Here is a 21,780-nt window from a genome sequence, read left to right as displayed (position 1 = left end):
TCTGCCCCCTCCCTGCCCCTGTTGGACCCTTCCCCAAATACCCGCCCCGGCCCTGCCTCTTCCCTGAGCACACTGCATTCCCCCTCCTCTCTCCCAGCGCTTGCCGCGTGAATTTGGCAGAGCACCCACCAATTTTTCTCCGTGGGTGCTCCAGCCCCAGAGCACCCACGGAGTCGGTGCCTATGCTTCCCCTTAATACGCTGGATAGCCCCTTTGGTGTTCCTTGATCCTCTTTGTGCTGTACCCATGACCTCTGCATTCCCAAGGTCTTTTTCTACAGATATTAAACCTGGATGATTTTGCACTAAAATCCTTCTAGAGCCCATGGGGGCCAAGCGGCAACTCCCCGACCTAGGGCTTGCTCAGGTCAGGGTGGGCTTTCCGTTCCTTCGAGCTCTGGCCCAGCCAGCGCTCGTGATAGCTGAAGAAGCCCCACTGCGGTTTTCCTGTGGAAGAAAGACACGACAGGTATGCAGGGTTTTCAGTGAGAGACAATACACCTCTGGGTTTATTAACTCAGGAGTCATGCGATAAGCAGAAACCTCGTGTGAACGGGACAGTTTCCCCACGCTCAAAACAGATCCTTCTGTCTCCTCAGAAGCTCCCTCAGCTGCTCGATCTGCGCTGTCACGCTGCTCTTGGACGTGCCCCCTGGCGTGGTGTACTGCTCCACGCTGTTGGCATAGTCCCACACTTGAGACACGTCAGTTCCAAACAGGGGGCTGGGGAGGCAAAGCGAGAAGGTGCGTCAGTGGAGAGCTCCACCATGAGCTGTCCCACAGGCTAAACGGATTTAGCTTTGCAAGCCGGCTATGCCACACTCCAGTAACTGCGTAGGTTATGGAGCCCAATCCCACTCCCACTGAAGTCCAGGGCAAAATTCCCAAGGCCTCTTCCTGCCCTGCCTTGCACCTTGTGTAGTCAGTTACGCCTGTGCACAGTGAGCGCAAGCTGGGTGTAAAATGCTACCCGCTCAGAAGGGCAGTGTTTTACACCTGCTCTGTGGAGATGCCAGTGACAAGGCAGGGGCAAGGCCGTGGAGAAGCAGGCCTTCAGTTTTCAGAGCTGGTCACACGAGTTAGCATTGGAGCGGGTCTAAATCTGCAAGACATTTAAGCCCAGCGCCTCAAAGATATTTAGGTGCCTAACTCCCGTTGAAGGATCTGGGTCCTAGGGCCTGATCCAAATCCTACTACAGTCAGTGGAGAGACTCCCATCAATCCACCCTGCTTCAGGGAATCAGCTGCCTAGTCACACACCATCAGTTACAGATGCTGACTGCAGGCCAGGCCTTTCTGGTGCTGGCATTAACAGCAACGAAAAGTTTGACAAATAAAATCACTTTCTAGTTACGCCATGGAAAAATGGAAAGTTAGGGCTTTGGCGAGAATTGCTGCAGGATCTGTTCCCCTCCCCAGCACACATCTCCCTGTCCATGCCTGGCTCCAGCTGAAAGGCAGATCCCCATGGGTAAAGGGTGTGCCCCCCTCTTCACACAGGCAGCGTTTTAGGGCCCACTGTCCAGATGTAGACTTCAGTAGCATCATGGTAATTCAGCCCAGAAGGGCTTGAGGAACAGGCATGCCCAGATGAGATGATGTTGTGGGAGTTGTACAACAAGTGTTGAGAACCCTAGCAAATGGCCTTTGAAAGCTAAGTTAAGAAATACAAACCTAATGCTCTTCATGTCCTCCACGGTGAGCTGATTAATGGCGATGCCCTTTGTCTCCGCTAGGTGGACAGCCTTCCCAGACGCAGCATGGGCTTGTCTGAATGGCATCTGCAGTTAGAAGTACATACAACAAAAAGTGAGCAAGCAACTAAGGTCCAGGACCAAAGAGTGTGTGAACACTTAAGTGAATGTGGTCCCTGTTTTACAAGGTGACGCAATATTCCCAGTGCTGTCAGAGGCTGGGGTTTCTGGGATACAGAGTGTGCATGTTACGCAGGGTAACAGTATCTGCAAAAATGTCTGCCAGGCCACAGTGCAACAGTTACACTGCTGGGGATACATTCAAAGGGGCTTTCAGTCCTGCTGGCTCAGGACACAAACAGCACCAGCTGGGGATCCAACAGGACATAACTAGGTGCCTCGCAGGGAAAGGAGAGAGTGACCCCTTTCTCTGAAGTATCCAGCTGTTGGCACAAAATGGAATAGCTTAACATTGTTCCTACTGTGCAATGATGTCAAGGGATGTTGTCAAGAGGAGGAGAACTGAGCCCAATTGTCTTTGCACGGTCAAGCCAAGACACACCCCAATGAGTCTTTGCGGCTTCAAAACCCTCCATCACGCTTTCCATTAGGATTTCCTCAATACTTACTCCTTTACGAACCAAGTAGAGGGCCAAGTCTGTAGCCAGCATATCAGGGCTCAAGGCTTTCTCCATGTTCTCCTTATGGATCTGGAGAAGTGAGGACCATAAGCAGAAAATCAACAGCTACTAACAGGTCACTGAAGAGTCCTCACACAGGAGATTTCATCCAGGAGAGGCCTGGCTTTTGAAAGGCTTCATTGCAAAAACAACCCACCAGAGTAAGACATTTACTCTCTGCCTTTCGTTTGACTACAGTAGATGATCCAGATACTGCATTTTAAACTGCTGGGAGGCACAAAGGCTTCAGCTATGAGACCACTCCCTCCCTCCTGCTGAATTAGAGACCCTCCTCTCTATACAACCCCCCTGTTCGAGGGGTCTGCATACGGGAACGTCAGTGAGATCAGTTTTAACTGATCTCACTGTTTATCAGCAAGACTCTTGACCTGGATGGAGTTACTCCTGATTTACACAGCAGTGCGCAAGCGCAGAAGCAGACCCAAAAGAGAGTAGTAAAAAGTTAGTCTTACCTGGAGAGTGGAAATGACTCCAGTTGCCACCTGTAGCACAGAACTCAAAGTATCGATAACATCGAACACGGCCTCCTTGTCTTCCTATTTGTTAACAACAACAAAAAACCAGTCAGCCGAGTGCAGTGGACAAAGCAGAGAGCTGCAGCTGCCTGGTGAGTGGACACAGTGTCCGTGCTGACCAGACACATTCGGTCTCCGTGCACGAGTGGGAATAACCACACTTGGAAGACTGCCAGCCCATGGAGCTTTGGGCATGAGGACGGCCTTCTTTCCCCGGGCAGTCTAGTGCCCAGCTGAGGAGGACATTCTAATAGCAGTTCAGCCCAGCCCATGGGAATTCAGCAGGGGGCGATCTGACTACACTGTAGATTGTTTCATTTAAAAACAATCTTAGGTGAACCTATGTGCTAGTGAAAGGTGCCAGACTGCCCGCCCAAGAGAGCGAAGGCCTGTATCAAATACAGCGCAGCAGCACAAGCTTTCTCCATGCTGCTCTCTGCCACATGCTCTGGAGTGGCTATTGAGAGGGGCACAGGAGTAGCTCATTCCCCACACCCACTCAGCTCTTGGCTGGAGACACCTACCCTTGGTGCTGTTTGTGATATTTCCAGGTAGCAACTGGATGGCAACCTCACCAATGGCCTTAATGTAGCTCAGCTAACAGTTGTCAGAGGATAGAGACCCTTGATCGCAGTCACTCTGGGCCAGTAACTCTGGCAATAAAACTGCTGTGTCCTATCATCAGACCTCCAAGCCATCCAGACCCTGAGCCAGATCCACAACTGGTGTAAACTGGCATAGCTGCATTCAAATCAATATACTGGATTGACACCAGCGGAGAATCTAGCTCTGTAGCCTTAAAATTCTCAATTGTCCTTTGTTCCATAATCCATCATTAGGATTTGGAGCGACTCAAATACCAACTGCAGTCTTCAAATCCCCTCATCTCTGAATATGGAACAACCATGTACCAAGCAGGTCCTGTGCAGTGTGGAGGTATTAATGGATTTTGGAGAGAGTGTTCTGTTGTGTCCATGCAAAGAAATGGAATGAGAATTGGGGTTTACCTGCAAGTCCTTGTTGTAGGTGCTTGGGAGTCCTTTGAGAATCATCATCATTCCAGAACACTGCAGAGAAGGGGAAGTTTATGGTACTTGGATTAAAACAAGAATAGCAAGGAATTTTAAACAGTTTCACTCAGCAGAGCTCCAAAGACAAGGCTGCATCTCTAGTCAGATTTCTGTACACCAGACATTGCTCATTTAAAGCTTAATCCCCGCAGGGCCCATTGAAGTCAGTGAGAAGACTCTCATGGACTTCACTGGGAATAGGATCAGCCCTTTATTTGCCAGATTTTTTTTTTTTTTTTTTTAAACCTTAACCAAAGCAAACACCTTCTGGCAGACTGGCAAAAAACAAGAGATGGACCATTCTCAGAGTTTCACTACAGTTAGCAGGATTCTGTAGATGGTTATTAAATGTGTAGCAGATGTGCGCCTTCTTATGTCTGTTATTCACAGTGGATGGACCTTCCCTCCACTGGCAAGACTTGACCGCTTGGTGGTGTTACTTGTAATGCTTGGTGGTCACCTTGTGCAATTGCTTCAAGTAGTGCTGTGTGTTTTGTAAGGATTTTGTTGCTAGTCATCCATGTTGTCCTGTTTGATCTAACTGCAATCAGTGCCAGGTTGTGGTGTGTACCTGGGATACAGTCCGGGAGGTGTGCTTTGCCTGATGTCTGTAGCCTTGTGGTACAACCTTTCCTAGGGATTATATTCTACTTTGTCTAATAGCATGTTCGGAGGGTTGGCAGATGGTGGAGACACACCATTATCTCCAGGTGACAGTTGAGGAAACTGATACATAAGGGAAGTTAGGGCATAATTGTTAAAGTGGCCTCTGGCTTTGGGTGCCCCAAACTCTGGCACATCTTTGATCTCAGTTTTCACCTCTGTTCCTACTGACTTGAGCTGGAATTGTGGATGGTCAGCACCTCTGAGCCATCAGGCCCAAGGCGTTTCATGTTCCGCACACCAGTCAAGCCAACCTTTTCAGCTGTAGCCTCTAATGGACTTGCCCAGTGGCTCCCCCAGATTCAGGAAGAGACCCCGAGTATGATGGGTGGGATTTAAATTTCTCTCCCAACTACGCTAACTGGGGATAAAGATTATCCTAATGAGCACCCCAGCACTCTGACATCTCCTCCCCTTGCAGACTCACTCTTCCAAACACACGTCCAGCCTTGCTGCGGATCAGCTCCAGACTGTCTGGATTCTTCTTCTGAGGCATCAAGCTACTCCCTGTGCTGAAAACAAAACACGGAGCACATTAGACTGGCGAGGTCCCTTTCTGTAGAGAAAGCGAGATGGGAAAGAGTTCACGGGGGCTCTGTACACTGCACTGCAGCAGACCCCAGGGCCCAGGAAAGCTACACCTGCCACCACGATGCACAGTCTAGCTGCACGTGGCAGGAAATACCCGGTGCTCTCCAGCGTTCATCACGAACAATGGGGCTATTTCCTCGACACACCCAGTAGGGGCAGGGGTTCCTAAACTGTGGCAAGCCGATGTCTGGAATTTTCCAGAAAACGTCAGGAATATTAAACCCATTACCGCCCCTCCCACCCCCGGTCAGCTCTGGCATGTTAGCAGCGGGTCTGGCATGCAGGAATGGCTCCTGGCCCCACTCACTAGTCCTTTGCAGCCCCTAGTCCCACACTTTGGGAAATGCTGCATTGGGATGTTAAAGGAGACACGGGCAATTCATGGTAAGATCCCACGGTGGGGTCACTGGGTGGAATCCAGCACCCAGAGAGCCACAGTTGAAGGAACTGCCAGTTCCTTTACCTGGCCTTAGACACATGGGGCCACATGAATCCCTGCAAACGCCATTGACTTCAGTGGGGTTACACCAAGGATGAACTACACCGGAGTAGGCCGCAGAGCAATAGCACGCTATTCTGCTCGGTTCGTTTACACAAGTCAGGAGTGGAGCCTGTCCCTTTGACGCGGTTGTAGCTCCATTTTAATGGAACTAGTCCGGATTTAAGCCAGCACAGCTGAGACCAGAATCAGAGTCCCTGCATGTTAAAATGCTGCTTGTGCAGCTGGAGTAGAGGGATTCTGTGTCTGTCTAATGAAGACTTTAAATAAGATGCAAAATATCACACTTCCCTGGGTCTCTCAGATCCCCCATACGTGCTGCTTCTCCCCTAACTCAGCCTAGACAAGCCAGGTTGTCTCATGGGAAGAGAGCAGGGATGCTTGTAGATAAATTTACCGTGCATCTTGTCTACAGCTACCATGCATCCCTACTCCCGAGCCAGTATCAAAGCTGCTCTGGATTTAGCTCTGTCTAGATAGAAAGATCTTAGCTGTCTTATTCAACAGCTATGTACGTATATTGAAGGGAGCCCAGTCCCCTAAGGGTGTGGTCATTCTCGTACCAGGATATACTAACAAAATGTGGCTTGGTAACCCCGTCAGAGTGAGAAATGAGACTAGTAACAGGAAATCTGGAAGGGTTGCAAAACAAGGCTGTTTAAGGAAAGGCCCTTTTTACGGGAACTCCCAGCATAGGAGGATTTTTTTTTTTCTCCTGGCTTCTCATTTACAGCCTGATTCCATAAATGTTTACTCGGGCAAAATGCCCAGTGAGTATGACAAGATTCAGCAGAGTAGGGCTACAGGATCTGACCTTTACTGGGATCAGAGTCAAAATATTTTTTTAGTAATATGAACACTTATAAAGCTCCTAATGTCTGACACTCTAGTATTAATTTGCATGATATTTCTGTGAAGCAGAACCATGCCCATCTTACAGGCAGGCAAACTGAGGCAAAGAGGCTGAGTGAGGCTAGGTCGCCTAATGGGTTGCGCCAGCCCTGCTCCTAGCAGCAATTCATTCCAAAAGTGAAATAATCACACAAGTAACCTGGTCTCCCTGAGTCTAAAAGAAAAATCAGGTTAACAGGGAATATATGTCCAGGTGCAGAAGTGAATGATAAGAGACCGCTCAAACACATGCTGTTGTTATTGGGCATCTGACAGGACTCTGCAAGCAGGAGGCTCCACATCTGAGTACATTTTAATTTTCTCTCTTCACACCTGAGCGAGAAGCCAGTCCGAGCTCAATGCCAAGCCTGTCATTAGGATATGGCAAATATATAGTGCCCATCCCTGCCTCCCCAAACCACCCAGGCCTATGCTGTGGTGATGGGGGCAGGGCACATGCATCTCTGGGGAGCTAGCGATACTAGTGGGTGAAAAGAGGGTGCGGAAAAGTGGGTGCTGGAAGCATGCTCCGTTGGGTTAGGGAGATGACATCTGAAGTACAAGTATGTTACTGCCAGCCCACCAAGCAGACTACCTTTTCAGGGGGCTATGCCCCAGGGCCATCTTTATTCTCCCCGGCCAGTCGTGAAAGCCCCCCTCTATCGTAGCAACCCACTCTGAGGAGTGCTAGACACCTCTCCCTCCTGATCCCAGTGCAGGGTGTGAGCGATGCAGATCTATAGCAACTCGCTCAATTGAGGTTTTTGGGTCTTTTCTCTCCACGATCCCCTGTTTATATATATATATATATATATATATATATATAAAAAAAGGTTTGAATACAATTCATATGAGCTCCTTTTATTTGGAATGTGGGAAATGGGTTGGTGTGTGTGTGGGGAGGGGTAGGACTGAGATAAGCCCTAGAGAGTTACCTGTAGGCATCAGACAGAGTCACAAAGCCAAATTCCTTTGTACTATAGATGATGAGATCTTCAGCCATCTTGCTCAGGTGAATCATTAACAAGGAGGCAAAGAAGAGAAACTCCACTGTAGAGAAAGGTGACAGTCAAAAGCATATGAAAGTCTTATTTTGGCTGCCATTGCTAGTCACAGTTGTAATTTAGCCACAGGAAACTTCAGGCTGTGAACAGCCATAAGCATTTGAGGTAAAATTCAAGTGTGACTTGGGAGCCAAAGACTCATTGAAGTCAATGGGACTCAGGCTCCTAAGTCACTTAGGCACCTTCGAAGCATTTGCCTGAGATTAGATTTGTGGAAGGCCCGTCACTTGGGTTGTTGCACAAAGCTCTGATAGTTTCAAATTAGTGGTGACTCCATCTCCTTAGCACATGAGGGACTCAACTCCTCTGGAGGGCAATATCCTCAGCATAGGTAAATCGGCATAGCACTGGAGCCAAAGGAGCTCTGCAAATTTACGCTAGCTGAGGATCCAGACCAGGGCCACCCAGAGGGGGGGGGGGCAAGTGGGGCAATTTGCCCCAGGCACCACAGGGGCCCCCACGAGAGTTTTTCAGGGCCCTGGAGCGGGTTCCTTCACTCGCTCCGGAGGCCCCAGAAAACTCTCGCGGGGCCAGGGCCCCTGGAGCTTCTTCCGCTCCGGGTTGTTGTCGGCAATTTGGTGGCAGGGGGGTCCTTCTGCCCCGGGACCCGCCGCCGAAGTAGCAGCGGGTCCTGAATCTTCTGGGCGGCCCTGATCCAGACCCCAGGGTCCCAACTTCAGCGACTCTGGGTCACAAATACAACACCAGATATCCATATGTAGTATTTATTGCCAGGTCAATCTTCCCACCAGGAAGTTGTGTGTGTGTGTGTGTGTGTGTGTGTGTGTGTACACACACACACACACACACCACATCTACTGGGAAGAATTTCAGAGAAGCAGGTTCCCGGTGAGCATTCAGGGAGAGGAAAAAAAGAGTAATAAAGTTGCACCTACCCACGAAGTCTCGCTCACTCGTTGCATCCATGCTGTTCAGGCTGATGGAAGCAAAGTCAAGTTCTGCCATTTTAAAAAAACATACACAGGGTCAAACCATTGGCTAGTTTTTGACCTCTGAAGCCCTGCTTCACCAGCCTACCCAAGCATGTACTTAAACTTTAAGCAGGAGTAGTGCCATTGCTACTCACCTGCTTAATGTTAAGCACACGCTTAAGAGAGGTGAAGAATCAGGGCCTTAATTATTAGCCATAGACTTTCAAGGGAACAGTAGCTGATAAGCTCTGCTACTGATTTCCTTGTGCAGGCACCAGAGCATCAAATATTTGTAATCTCATCTCACTTAAGCAAAGTACGTTGCCGTTGATGGGAGTCTTCCCATTGATTTCAATGGGCTTTGGACCAAGCCTTCTAGTGCCTGTTATTTTCCAAGCTGTATGGCAAGGTATTCCACCATATCTAGACAGTGGAGTTGGAATACCTGGTTTAATGGTGATTGGTCACAGATGGCTCCAGAGTGCTCCGTTTCCAACCACAGTCCGTTTCAGGGACCCACAAAACTCAGGGACGTACTGCCTCGTCTTTGAGGGAGGGTTCTGAATTTAACAAGGCCTCTGGGGTCTACTGCTGTCAGAGTGCATGGATCAGCATCTTGCTGCCTGTGCTTCATCTTAGGCAGATGCAAAGATGAGTGTTCCCTGCTAGTGACTGCTGTAGCAAAATGCCCCACTACGAGGGCTTCTCTTAAGAGTGGTAGAGAAAGGGTTGGGGGCAGGGAACTAGCTGTCTGTCCCCTGCTACTGTGGGGAAAGGGGAAAGCATAGCAAGGGGAAGTGGGGTGAAGACCCTCTAGAGCAGGGGTGGGCAAACTACGGCCTGCAGGCTGGATCCAGCCCACCAGCTGTTTTAATCCGGCCCTCGAGCTCCTGCTGGGGAGTGGGGTCTGGGGCTTGCCCTGTTCCGGCGCTCCATCTGGGGAGCAGAGTTGGGGGCCACTTCACATGGCTCCTGGAAGCAGCAGCATGTGTAGGGGCACTGGGGGCTCCAAGTGAGGTCCCCGCAGCTCCCATTGCCTGGGAACTGCCTGGCCGCGCCTCCGCATAGGAGCTGGAGGGGGGACATGCTGCTGCTTCCGGGAGCCGCTTAAGGTAAGCGCCGCCTGGAGCCTGCACCCCCGAGCCACCCCCCCATATCCCTCCCCTGTCCCAGCCCTGATCCCCCTCCGAACCCCTCGGTCCCAGCCCAGAGCACCCTCCCGTACCCCAAACCCCTCATTCCCAACTGCACCCCAACCCCCTGTCCCAGCCCAGAGCTCTCTCCCACACGCTGAACTACTCGTTTCTGGCCCCACCTCAGACCCTGCACTCACAGCCGGAGCCTTCGCCCCCTCCCACACCCCAACCCCCAGTTTCGTGGGCATTCAGGGCCTGCCAAACAACTTTATACCCAGATGTGGTCCTTGGGCCAAAAAGTTCACCCACCCCTGCTCTATAGAGCAGAACTGAGAGGAAGGATAAGTGGGGGGAAAGGAACTGGAAGCAGTTTCTACCCACCCACCAGAAATAAGTATAGTGAGGGGCATCTAAACTCCTAAAGCCTGTCCTGCTTTCCTCATAATGTACATTAAATGCATTTGGCTGATGGGAGCTTTACTCCCCTACCACCTCATGAAAAGGGTGTAGTATCTACAAAAGTCAGCATTTTGCTTAAGTGATCTAGTCTATGATGCAGCAGTCCACCTGTTACCATCCCCAGACTTGTGTCCCTCACTAACTCGGTTCTGTGAATGGAAAGACAAATTTACCTTTACGCAGAAACTCTCGATCGATACCCAGTGCGTTGCCAGCTACAGCACCGCTGCAAGGCAGAAAGAAACCTCATGCATGACATGCTGCAGTTCGGACACTCACAAACCTGCAGCAGTGTCCACAACACAAACCCAGTTACAGAAAGCGGCGAGAGATGCCGGTCTTAAGACTGGGAATACCTGGCTGCTTTTTCTACTGCACTGCCCCATCGCACACTGTATGTGGGCTGTACTTCCCGGCTCTTTGAGCTGTGGTCAAGTGAAAAATTCTCTAAGTTATATTTGGTTAGCTCCTGGCCAAAGTCAACCAACGTGAATAAGGCGTGGTTTCTATTTTGAAGTGTTTAGGGCAGGATCCTGTACCCAACAGAAGAGCCTGTAGATACTGGAGATCTCTTCTGCAAATCCAGACAGCCATGTCTGAAATATTTGCCTTCCAAGGGGCCCTGGGCTGAAGGCACAACATTACACCTGAGAAGCACTAGCAGTCAGAGTGCTCTCAGTCCACATTCGCTCAGGTTGGCTAACAATCCATCAATGGATATCACACAGATGGAGCCCTCCAATGCCGTAGATGATGCAGAGCAATGATTAGGGTAGTCAGAAGGAATGTATCAAAAGTGTGTGTGTGGGGGGGGGTATATTACTTGCACAAGAAGGTTATAAGCTTTGCCCTCTGAGCGATTTACAACTGAGAGCTCAACAACCTCCTCCATCAGCACATACAGCTCACATTGGGCGCACTGAGTGGAAGGACCCCAACCCTCACATCTGTGTTTTCTCTGTAAGATACACAAGTGTTACCCCCCCAAAAAAACAAGTAAAACAACTGAACGCTTTACCTTCCCAAGGGCAAAACATTGATTCGTCTCTTCACTTCTCCCAGACGCTCAGAATCGCGGGTGAACGCAACTGCATGACTGGGGGGAAAAAAAACAAAAGGAAAAAAAAAGATGACCAGTAGGAAAGAAGCCTGTTTCACATTTTCCTCTCTAAAGTGGAACGTAGCTGTTGTAAGGAGTGCCAGGTTGTCAACCCTGGAGACCAGAATCCTGTTTATCAATGGATCACAGAGCCCATGATACCATGGGCATGGAAAGCATGGCGCCCAGATACCATGGTGAGGGGGCCTTTGTCAGTGAAGAGATGGAAAGGCCAGCAGCAGTGCAATCTTCCCCATGCTACCCCCTCCAGTGAGCTGTAATGCTGGCCTACAGGGACCACCTCTAAGTGGGAGACAGGTGCCCTCTTTTTCATGGCCCCCTCAATCATCTGCTCTCTGCAAAATCTACTCAAAGTAGACCGTGGGCTCAGAACCCTGGTAAACTAAGTGCAGATTAAAATGGAGCTGTTGGGGTTGGTCCTATGGTCTTTTGTGGCAGAGCCTATGAGCTACTTTAAGTTTAGTTCCTGAGCTTGGCTGCCTGCTGTTTGTGCGGGGAGAGTTTTGGATTTTATTCACTCAGCCCGTGTTTCTTCTCTGAACCCACCCACAACCGAGGAAGAGCATTAAAGGACGGTTAACTCAGCATAGGGCTCCTGGTAGTGTGAAGTTTGGTGCGCTACCCATCCCAACTCAGACATCTTGCAAAACCGCAGCTTCCTAGGTTAGCTTTGGGGGCCACTTCAGCGTCACCACGTGCTGATGTTCCAATGTGACATGGCTGCACATATAGCTGTCAATGAGCTGGTCCCCAAGGACAAACTGTCACAGCAGATCCTACAAAGTTACCTGAGTAAAAAGTGGCTCCACCGGATTGGCTGAGCTCTTTGCAGATGAGTGTAGCCAGGAAAGATCACATCAGTTTCTCTGCAATAAGAAGTAAGAGAGGAGGGAGAAAAGGGTGACAGCTGATCTACAGTTCAAAAGAATCTAGCAAATCCAACAACCTGCAAATTATGTGCTGGAGGCTCACAATAAGCCGGGAAGTACTGAACACAATAATAATTTAATAATAGTTGCAGTAGCTCAAACAGAAGCTATGGGCTTGATGCAGAAATAACTGGGTGGAGTTGTTTGACCCGTGTTACGTAGGCGTTCAGACTGGATAATCACAATGGTCCCTTCTGGCCTTAAATCCATGAACCAAGTGTCAGAGCCAAGATTAGAACTCAGGACTTCCCAGTCCGTGCATAGTCCACTAGGCTTTCAAGATGCTTTTGTAACATTATTGGTTTAGGGTAGTACCAACCCTTTGTTGTCTAGTTGTTATTTATCCTCCTATTTGTTAGCTATGAAGAGAACTGGGACATTAAAATATCCTGTAATGAAGGCTCATCAGTCTATGATAAATTGTTTGGATCACTGTAGTTTAGTCAGCAGCTAAAGTCATTACAGTTTTTAATCGTTACAATCTGGAAAGGTTAAGCAGTCCCAGCTGCCTCTATTTGATTTTGCTTTATTAAAATTAAGTTTTAGCCTCTTCAACAGGATTTGTTGCCAGGATACATCTGGGATAAGAGGAAGTCTCCATGCAGCAGGCCAGCCATTCCCCGAGAGAAAAGAAGGGGCCAACCCTATTACCCAGACCATCAGCTGCAGCTGCAAGCACTTTGCCTGACTGCACATGGACACTGTACGAGTTGAATGGAAAGAACACCGCTGACTTCAATGGACTGTTGCTGATTTACGCTAGCTAAGGATCTGGCCCAGAATTTTTAACATCACAGCACACAAGCAGCTTCCCCAAGAGAGGCCACAGCGTTTCATTTCATAGTGTGGGCTTGGAAAAATAAAGACTTACGCAGCAGCCCGTTCCACCAGAGTCTTGATAAACTGCAACAGGTGAGCAGATAGGACAGAGCAGGAATTTCGCATATAGAGTCTCATGTCAGTCACAACCTGCAAGAGATCCCCAGTCAGTCAAGATGGAGCCTGATGTACGTTGTGACCAAACAATACTCACCAGGTATTTGACTTTTGCCAGCTTGGGGAACCGGATAACAAAGTGAATCCCCCTGGCCCCCCTTTCAATAGGAAAAACAACTTCCCAGTGCCTTACGGATGCCATTCAAACACTTCAGGGCTTTCAATCTAATTCATTATTAAATGGGAGTTTCACTATCTTTGAATTTGCTCTCCAGGGGCCTGACCCAAAGCCAATGGGAGTTTTTCCATTAGCCTCAATGGGCTTTGGCTCAGGCCCCATCAGTGGTTCCCTTAATAGAAGGTCTGCTCCCGAAAGGTGCTATGAACCTGTAACTCCTACTGTTAGGATCAGGTCCCAGTCACTGCAGAAGACAAACACAGAGGGGAAAATAATCACATAAGCCAATACAAGCATGAAGGGACTCAAAATAGAACATCAAGCAGTCCAAAGCTTAGAGGTCTGGTCCATCTACCTGTCAGAGGCCAAAAGCTCACAGATAACCCTAAGCTTTTTTTCTGGAAAACCTGTACTCCATGCTCAGACACACAGGACCAGATCCAGTGCTGAAGTGACGCCATTGGAAAAACTGCATTAATTTCAAAGGGTGCTGGATCAGGCCCATAGAGAGAGAAGTGAAAAACAAAATTATCTAGGGAAACAAAGAACTAGAAGGTGGGGGATGGAGAACGAGTCTGGGAAAAATTATGGACTCCACATTTTAGTAGATCAGATCTAAACACAATATTTGTCCCAAAGGTCAAGAACATGGTTTGCCAAATGAAATTACTGCAACAGTCAGCAGCCTGGACTAATATCTGAAGCGCTGAATTGAAAAGGACGAGGAGTCAGTATCGCTGAGTAATGGTGATAAAATGGAGTATATTGGGACTATAAAATTAACAGTGACCAAAAAAGTTAGAAAAACTGCTAGAGGTCAAAGCAGAAGTGTAAAAATTAACTGCAGGTGTTCGCCTAACCATAGCAACAGCCGTGGTAACTGCAAAGCTCTTCACATAACTGCTGGAGTACACATGTGTGAGCTATAAAGGAGGATCCCCATGACTATGGGCTAGACTTGGGATTCTGAAGTCCCTCAGAAATGGAAACAGAACATACAGTGCGGTTACACACTGGGGGGCAATTTTTTCCTCTCTCTGCACAAACATAACCCCCTCGCTGGGAAAATGCAAGTTTCCCTCAGGGCTACTAGATCCCAGAGTCTTCAACAGAGAGCTAGATGCTTTCCAAAGCAGTGCATATGTGCGCCACTCCCTCTGTTTAGTAGCACTTCTAACCTGCTCCAGTGTGCGTGAGATGATCACCCTTTAGTGGCTGCAGAAGATAGCTGCGGTACTAGTCATAGTCTGATCTATCTTGGGTTCACCTTCAGCTCAAGTGGTTGGGACTGAGTCCCTAGTTCTGTCCTTGCTTTGGACCATTAAGTTCATGCAGGAATGATGTTCAGTCCAGGTGGAAACCCTGAAGCCTGCCATGGAACGGCTGCAACTTGTTTGAAAGAGTCTTGAAGCACCTCGGGTTCTCTCGTTTGCACAGAGCTCCTATTGAGTTCCAAAGGAACGCTGTGCAAGAGACTGGCTGCACCGTCTTTGCCAAAAGAAATGGAGTACAATTTGTGTTCATACCCAATACCATTGCTCAGCAACTGCGCTCATTCTGTCCACCCAGCACTCATGGGCCACTAGATGAGCTGCACACCTGCAGTGACTAAGTCCCAAGAGATGTCAATTAAGAAAAGGGAAAGGAGGTAAAAGGAAATAAGAGACAAAGCAAGTACTGAATGACACAAGACAATTCTTGCCATACTTGATCATTCCGGCTTCGTCCGGTGTGCAACTTCCCAGCTACATCCCCAATCAGCTCCTGAGGGCAACAGAAGAATTTCCCATCAGTGTTAGCAGTATTGGAACGATAAGGACTGCAGACCCCACCTGCGCTTAAAAGCCAAGGCCTGGATTCACAAACGCCGACGCAAATGCTTAACTTTATGCAAGCAAATACACTGGAGCCATGCAATTCAGGGCAGGGACAGTTTTGTTATGTGCTAGTACAGTGCGTGGTCCACAATGGGGCCCCGGATCAGGGGCCTTACATGCTATTGCAATACAAATAATCCCCACTGGGGCCTTTAGGTGCCACTAGACTATACATATTCAGTAGTAACTAATAATATGTTAAGCATGTGGTTAACATTCATAAGTAGGATCAGCGCCCAAGGTTGCTTTGGGCCAGGTCTGGCCAAGTCTTCTCCTAATAATATTTTGGGAGGGCCTTCTCTCACTCTGAATACAAAATAAGATGGAAAAAAAAATATATATATATATATATGCGCCACCAAACGTATAAATAAGAGTTTTGTCATTGCAACATATTTTTAATTCTCTCAATAGGGATGTAGCCTAAAAAGGAAACACTTAAATACTTTGATCTAAGGGGAGAAGACTTATTTTACTACTGCCAGACTGATCAGAGGCATGACCTGGAAGTTATGAGGAAATTAAAGGAACTGGACCTTTAGTCTGCGTTCGTTGGCAGTGTGGATATCCTCATCGCTTTTGACCACCACAAAGGCTCCCCTGGACCATTCTTCAGAAATCTACATCAGCAAAAGACACCGGTCAGTGGTTAATGACGCTTCTTTTCTGCACAAGGGTGTTGGAGGCTTGATTCATTCAGGTTTGTGAAATGTTTTGCCATCCTCAGATCTAGTAATTGGAGCCTCATCCTGATCTCAAACTGGTGTGATTAAATAACTTGACTGAAATCACTGAACTTGCCCAATGGTGCACAAGAGATCAAAATCAGGAACTAAAAAGTGCAAAGCATTATTAAGAGACTCTTGCTGTCAGTTTAGAAATACATCTTAAGTCTCATTAAAATTGCATCAGATCAGTGCCACGCCCTCTTTCAGGGTGCAGGAATAGGTGTTGTTGCACTTTCTGGGGGATGCACTCCATGAATCCGTTTTTCCATCTCTAGCTACTAACCTTTAAGACACGTGAGGTTAAAAATGTACTTGACAAAGTGAGTTGAAAAGTCAACCAGCAATAAAACCCACCAACATTTTCATACGTAAACATTGTATGGATTCCCCATTGTTCAGTGTGTAAGCAGCAACAATGGATTAACAGAGATGCATTCCCCTGGCCTATCGGCTGACTTTTCTCTTCATCCCTATACAATATGGTGAATTAATTCAGACAGCCAGACACAAGAGCATCCTCTGCGTCAGCTCAAAGAGAACACTCCCAATTTCTACTGAAACAATTCCGGAGTACTGCTTGTTCTGGGAAGGGGGTTTGCACTGAATTCACCTCAGCAGGGTGTCCCAGCTTCCATAATGGCCTTGAATAACATTTGTAGAAGACTTTCAGAACCCACATTCCTGCCACATTACCTGGGGTCACGGGCTACCAGCCAACATTATATTAAACACAGGGTTCTGTTTCTTCTAGATCTAAGCACATCTTAAACAGATGCTAAGGAGGCTGTTGATCTTAAAAATGGGACTATCTTTAACACACATATAGCACTAGTCATTCACAGATGGGGGGGAAAAATGAGGGTTAAGAGATTAAGTGAGTTTTCCGAAGGCAACAAGAGCAAGCCAATGTCAGACAACATTAGAACTAGAGTTCTTGGCTCCCTGGCCTGGGTTCATGCCATTAGAACGTGTTAGTCTTCAGGATTCCAGGGATCAATTGTTCGAAATATATCCAAGTAGTCCCAAGACATACACTGCCATGTCTCCAAAAACAAAGTGATGCAGGCATGCTACAGAAGTCATTAAAACAAAAACCCGTCCTCTTTTTGAAGTGAAGACCAAATAAAGGATAGACTCATGACCATGAGTTGCCTCTTTGGGAAATCATTCACCTTTGTAATACCTTCAGATATTGTGATGCTATAGCTATCGACAGAAACGACAAATCTTTCAGAGTTGGAAATGGCAGGGGCTTGAAGCGGGCTTACAGATTTGTTGTGCTTGATGCTGTGTTTCTGCCTGCAGGAACAGAGACACTAAAATGGGAGATCTCCTCCAGGCAACTGTTTGGGGGCATGGAGCAGCCTAAGCACAACATGGGTTAGACTGCATACAACTGAACGGGAAGCAGAGATAAGCCAAGGGTCAGGGCAGATGCTGGACCCCCAACTTTATAATCAAAGACATGATTCAAGACACCATCCCTATTCAGGGAAGCACGTAATGTGCCTACTTTTAAATAATGGGACTTAAACATGGGCTTAAATGTTTTCTTGAATCAGGACTAAGGAAGATTACAATGCAGACTACCTGAAAAGAGGAAGATCATCAGCCAAGGAGCAGTGGTTAAAGTTTCAAGTCATGGTGGGTACCTGTGGCGATGACTGACCACCTTTTACCACACTTTGTGCTCAAGCAAATACATACCTTTTCTAATCCACTCAGAATCTTCTCCAAATCACCCTTGGTTAGAATCCCAGACTTCTCCAAAGCCTTGGCATAAGCCATGCTCCCTCGGATGTCAACTTCCGACAACCGCTGGTCATAAGTCATGGAAGAGTTGAGAGTCTCCATGATGGGATCAGTGCCTCCTACGAATCTTCCTCCCCAAAGTTTATCTCCCTGTGGAAAAGGAAGTTTTTTAAAAAATGCAGCTTAAAAGGACATGCTGGTAAATCTGAAAGAACCTTCAAAGAAACACTCTTTGGGATGAGTATTAATTCTGTGGGACAGCATCCCTGAATCTACCAGAATAGAAGGAACAAATTGAGACCTGGTGTAGGGGAGTACAACTCTGTCAATTAATTTGGCCTATGACACTAACTTCCATTGAATCAACAGGCCAACTTTGGCAGTAATGTCAAAGGTGCTGTGAGTTTACGCTGCTGTAACCTGTGCAGAGAGAGGCCAGGACAAAAGGGAGCAACGAGCCCTGCTTTAAACTTATACATTGAAACGCTCCTGTCCACAGCTTCTCCCGTTACATCTCTCTCTCTCCCAGACCCTTATCATGAGTCCGTCTCCCTTATGCACGCTTATCAGTTTGTAATTACCTACAAAAAACAAAAGTTCGGCAGCTGGTGTGCTAAGGTCACTGCCTACCACGCTGCCGATTGTTTCCTTGTGTTCCCCCATCCATCTGTCTGTAGCCACCTGTTGTCTCATGTCTTGTATTTAGATTGTAAACTTCTTGGGAAAGGGGTTATCTTTTTGTTCTGTGTTGACACGTAGCACAGTGGGGTCCTAGGCACTACCACAATGAAAATAATTATACATCACTTCGGAACTGCAGTGAATGGGAAGTGCCAGTATTCATCTAAGAGCAGAATGTGGCCAATGCTCGGATAATAAGCAATACAGCCTCTGAGTCATCATAAGAGCACAGATCAGAAAAAGGCTGACATAATATTCAGAATGCCAGAACTCTTGCATGCCGTTCCAGAGATGGGCAGTTTGTCTTTGTCATTAGTGTCTAGCTACTGAACCGTTACTGCTGGATCATGGGCTAACCAATTGTACTTTGCCCCCAACACAAGTATGGCATCTTTATGTCCTCATTTTTCAAAGCAAGTATAAGGGCATGTGACACACAACCAGCATTGACCTCTCTTTTAAAGCAGTTGAAAGCCACTGACATCCTTTTAGAGCAAAATAATTGGTCAGCAAAGGACATAGCAAAGACTAGAACTTTTCCACTGTTTCGAACAAAGAAGGATACATTCGTTATAAAAAATAAAAAGCAGGGGAGGGGTTTTAAGTGAGAGGGAGCTGCGAGCAGATACAAGCTACCTCTATTAAAAACACTTCTGAAATTATGAAGTATTTTAAGTTCACATTGTTCCAGAGTCTCTCCTCACTTATATTGGTGTGAATCAGGAAGAATTTCATTTACTGCAGTGGAGTTACACCAGGATAAAAACAGTGTGAGTGGCAGGAGAATCAAGCCTGCTGGGTTTTAAGTTTGAAGGACAGGTTTTGGTCTGTTAAACGCAGTTACTCTGGATTCACAGAGTAAGTCAAATGGGTCAAAGTTTACCCTGGTGTAAATCTACTGCATTGATTAATTTGACATTGGAGTGTGGCATTACGATATTCTTTGTGGGCACCCTTCTGAAGCGAACACACTTTAAGCCACTCAAATGCGTAAACCTGCGTGTGACCTATTTCACCATGCATTTGTACAACGGCATTGCTTCATTAGCAAACAGAAACATGTGTCCCTTGGTCCCATGTCACTTGTTTACACAGATGGACACATCCCTGAAGTCCTTACATAGGCGAAACTCCCACTGATGTCAAATGGGATGTCTGCTGTGTAAAAACCTTCATGGTTTGGCCTAACAGATTCAAAAAGAAAGTTTCCAAAGCAGATATTAGCAGACAGAGGAGCAATTGGGAAGCATTTACAGGAAGTGCCTGTAGCAGAGTTTAAATAGATACTTGTGCCCATCTAATATATTTCTCACACCCCTTCTACTCCCTCTGCAGGCCAGGAATCACAGCCACCTTCTCTGGCAGAGGACCCAGTTTCAAGTTAATCAGTGCCACTATTTCATCAGCTAGTGGGGTCATTGTTAAGCAAGTCTTTCCCCAAGGACTGTCTCCACATATCTACCAATCCCTGATGAACAAAGATTGTTCCTGGGGTCTATCTTACAGTCCCTATGGGGGCAATACACTTAGTGAAGTCCTGGGGAGTTTTGCCCTCAGGACTGAAGAATTAGGGCCTATAGTTGGAGATTTTTAAAAATTTATTTTTAGGGCAGCTTTGGCAATACAGCCATTTTGAATTCTAAATGTTGTCAGTCAAATTCTGCACAGCCTCAGCTTCGCTACCACCTAGATTTTGCCATCATATGGATTTCCTCTACTGTTTCAAGTGAATGGTATTTTGCCTGTCAAACCTATACAATGACACAGGCTGATCTCTGCAGAACTTTAGAGTAGATAGGATTTTTTCCTCATCAATTCTGTATTAAGGACAAGTGAAGGGGGACGAAATCTGGAAATCAACACGAGACTATAGAAGCATTTGGACTGGGGAATGGGCAAAGACAGATCTATGTGTTTTGTTTCAGGTTCTCCCCATATTAATTCGGACATAAACAGACAATGGAGGTAACTGAACTTTTACTGCAAGTGATTGAAAAAAGTCTAGTTGTGAACATGCAAACAGTTTTTCTCATCTTTTAGAGGTCACAGAATTTCAGAATATATTTTGTATGGGCTTCTCCCCTAGTCAAAATTTGCTACCAGTTGGACCAACAACGGAAAGAGCAAGGCTAGCAAATTTTGACAGATGAGAGACGCTTATCAGAATAGTGATAACAATGGTACACAATAGCAGATAAGACCAAGAAGACGGTGCTAGCAATTTTTGAAAATGGAAAGCACGAACCGCTATGGGAACCGGTCAGATTTTGCTAACTGGGGTCCGGGGCCAGTGCTAAGAATGCAGCATTTGTATAGAGAAGCGTCTTGGGCAAGCAACTCTACGAGTGGGTGTCCGAAGAGTGATAAACAGGAGAGCGACAGCCACCTAAAAGAATTAGTCTTGGTCATGGGAAGAACCCCTCAAATAAATGGAGGTCTGCCATATTTTTGACTCCAACTCCCTCCAAACAAATGTACTTTGCACGTGGAGCAGCTCCCATGATAGGAACACTGATAACAGGTGACAGCTCCTGGTGATGCATCCAAGCTCACACTCACCTCAGATGCCATGTCGGATGACTTTTCCCCCTCTCGCCTACCGAAACCTCAGCAACTTGTGCAACCTGCAAGACAAGAAGACACTGATTCTTCCCCTCAGCCGGGCAGGGCAGTGGGCAGCTTTGGGGTAGCCGCTCCTGCCTGGAAAGTACCCCCAGCTTTGCTGCAATCTGTTTACTCTAAACCAGGGTCAAGAAAAGCACATAGTGAAAGCTGCATCATCAGTGCCCGCCCGCAGCAGCCCAGGGGCCGGGTTACACAAGGCGGAAGGCAATTGCACGGCACGGAATAACGAACAGGGACCGATCGGCTGTAACCCGAACCGCGACGCGCCCCTGCGGCGACCAGCCCTGCTCACCTGCTTTGCTGCAAAGCACCGACGCTGCTCGTCTCGCTGGCCCCAGCCCGACTGCCTTTTCATGCCACCGGCCACTCCACACCCACCCCGGGGAGGGGCCAGGGGTTCCCTCCCACCTCCAATCCCCGCCCCCCATGCTGGCTGTTCTCTTCTCCGTCCGCCTCCATGCTGCCTCTGCTTCATGCGCCAACCTCTGCATTGCTAATAAGTGACAGAGCTGTGCAGAGGGGGTGAAATCGGTGCTCACCCCAAGTCTATCTCATTTGTGGGGAGACTACTTGGGGGGGGGCGCTATGGGGTACAGGGGAGAGACTCCCGCATTGTGTATGTTGGGGCAAACACCCTCCCAGGGGGTTAATTGTAAGGCACATGATTCCTTCCGGGGAGCAACACAGAAATTGGTCTGATAAGTGACACTTACCTCACCCACCTTGTCTCTGTACTCTCT

General features: G+C 47.6%; 1 protein-coding gene across 1 annotated transcript; it reads right to left on the bottom strand.

The window, feature by feature from the left end:
• Nucleotides 1-473: 473 nt before the first annotated feature.
• ASL (argininosuccinate lyase) lies at nt 474-21,435 on the bottom strand. The gene is made up of 17 exons (XM_034752606.1): nt 21,333-21,435; nt 20,975-21,039; nt 17,690-17,884; nt 15,791-15,874; nt 15,085-15,141; nt 13,135-13,232; nt 12,123-12,200; nt 11,233-11,310; nt 10,388-10,440; nt 8,584-8,646; nt 7,559-7,673; nt 5,070-5,154; nt 3,917-3,976; nt 2,847-2,930; nt 2,323-2,403; nt 1,674-1,780; nt 474-722 (listed from the first exon to the last, which is right to left on the bottom strand). The coding sequence occupies exons 2-17, from the start codon at nt 20,984-20,986 to the stop codon at nt 572-574; spliced, it is 1,401 nt and encodes a 466-aa protein (XP_034608497.1). The 5' UTR covers nt 20,987-21,039; nt 21,333-21,435; the 3' UTR covers nt 474-571.
• Between the last annotated feature and the right edge of the window lie 345 nt (nt 21,436-21,780).

This window comes from Trachemys scripta, chromosome 18 (assembly GCF_013100865.1).
Source record: "Trachemys scripta elegans isolate TJP31775 chromosome 18, CAS_Tse_1.0, whole genome shotgun sequence".
NCBI classification, from domain to species: Eukaryota; Metazoa; Chordata; order Testudines; family Emydidae; genus Trachemys; species Trachemys scripta.
This window is presented reverse-complemented; position numbering and strand designations above follow the sequence as displayed.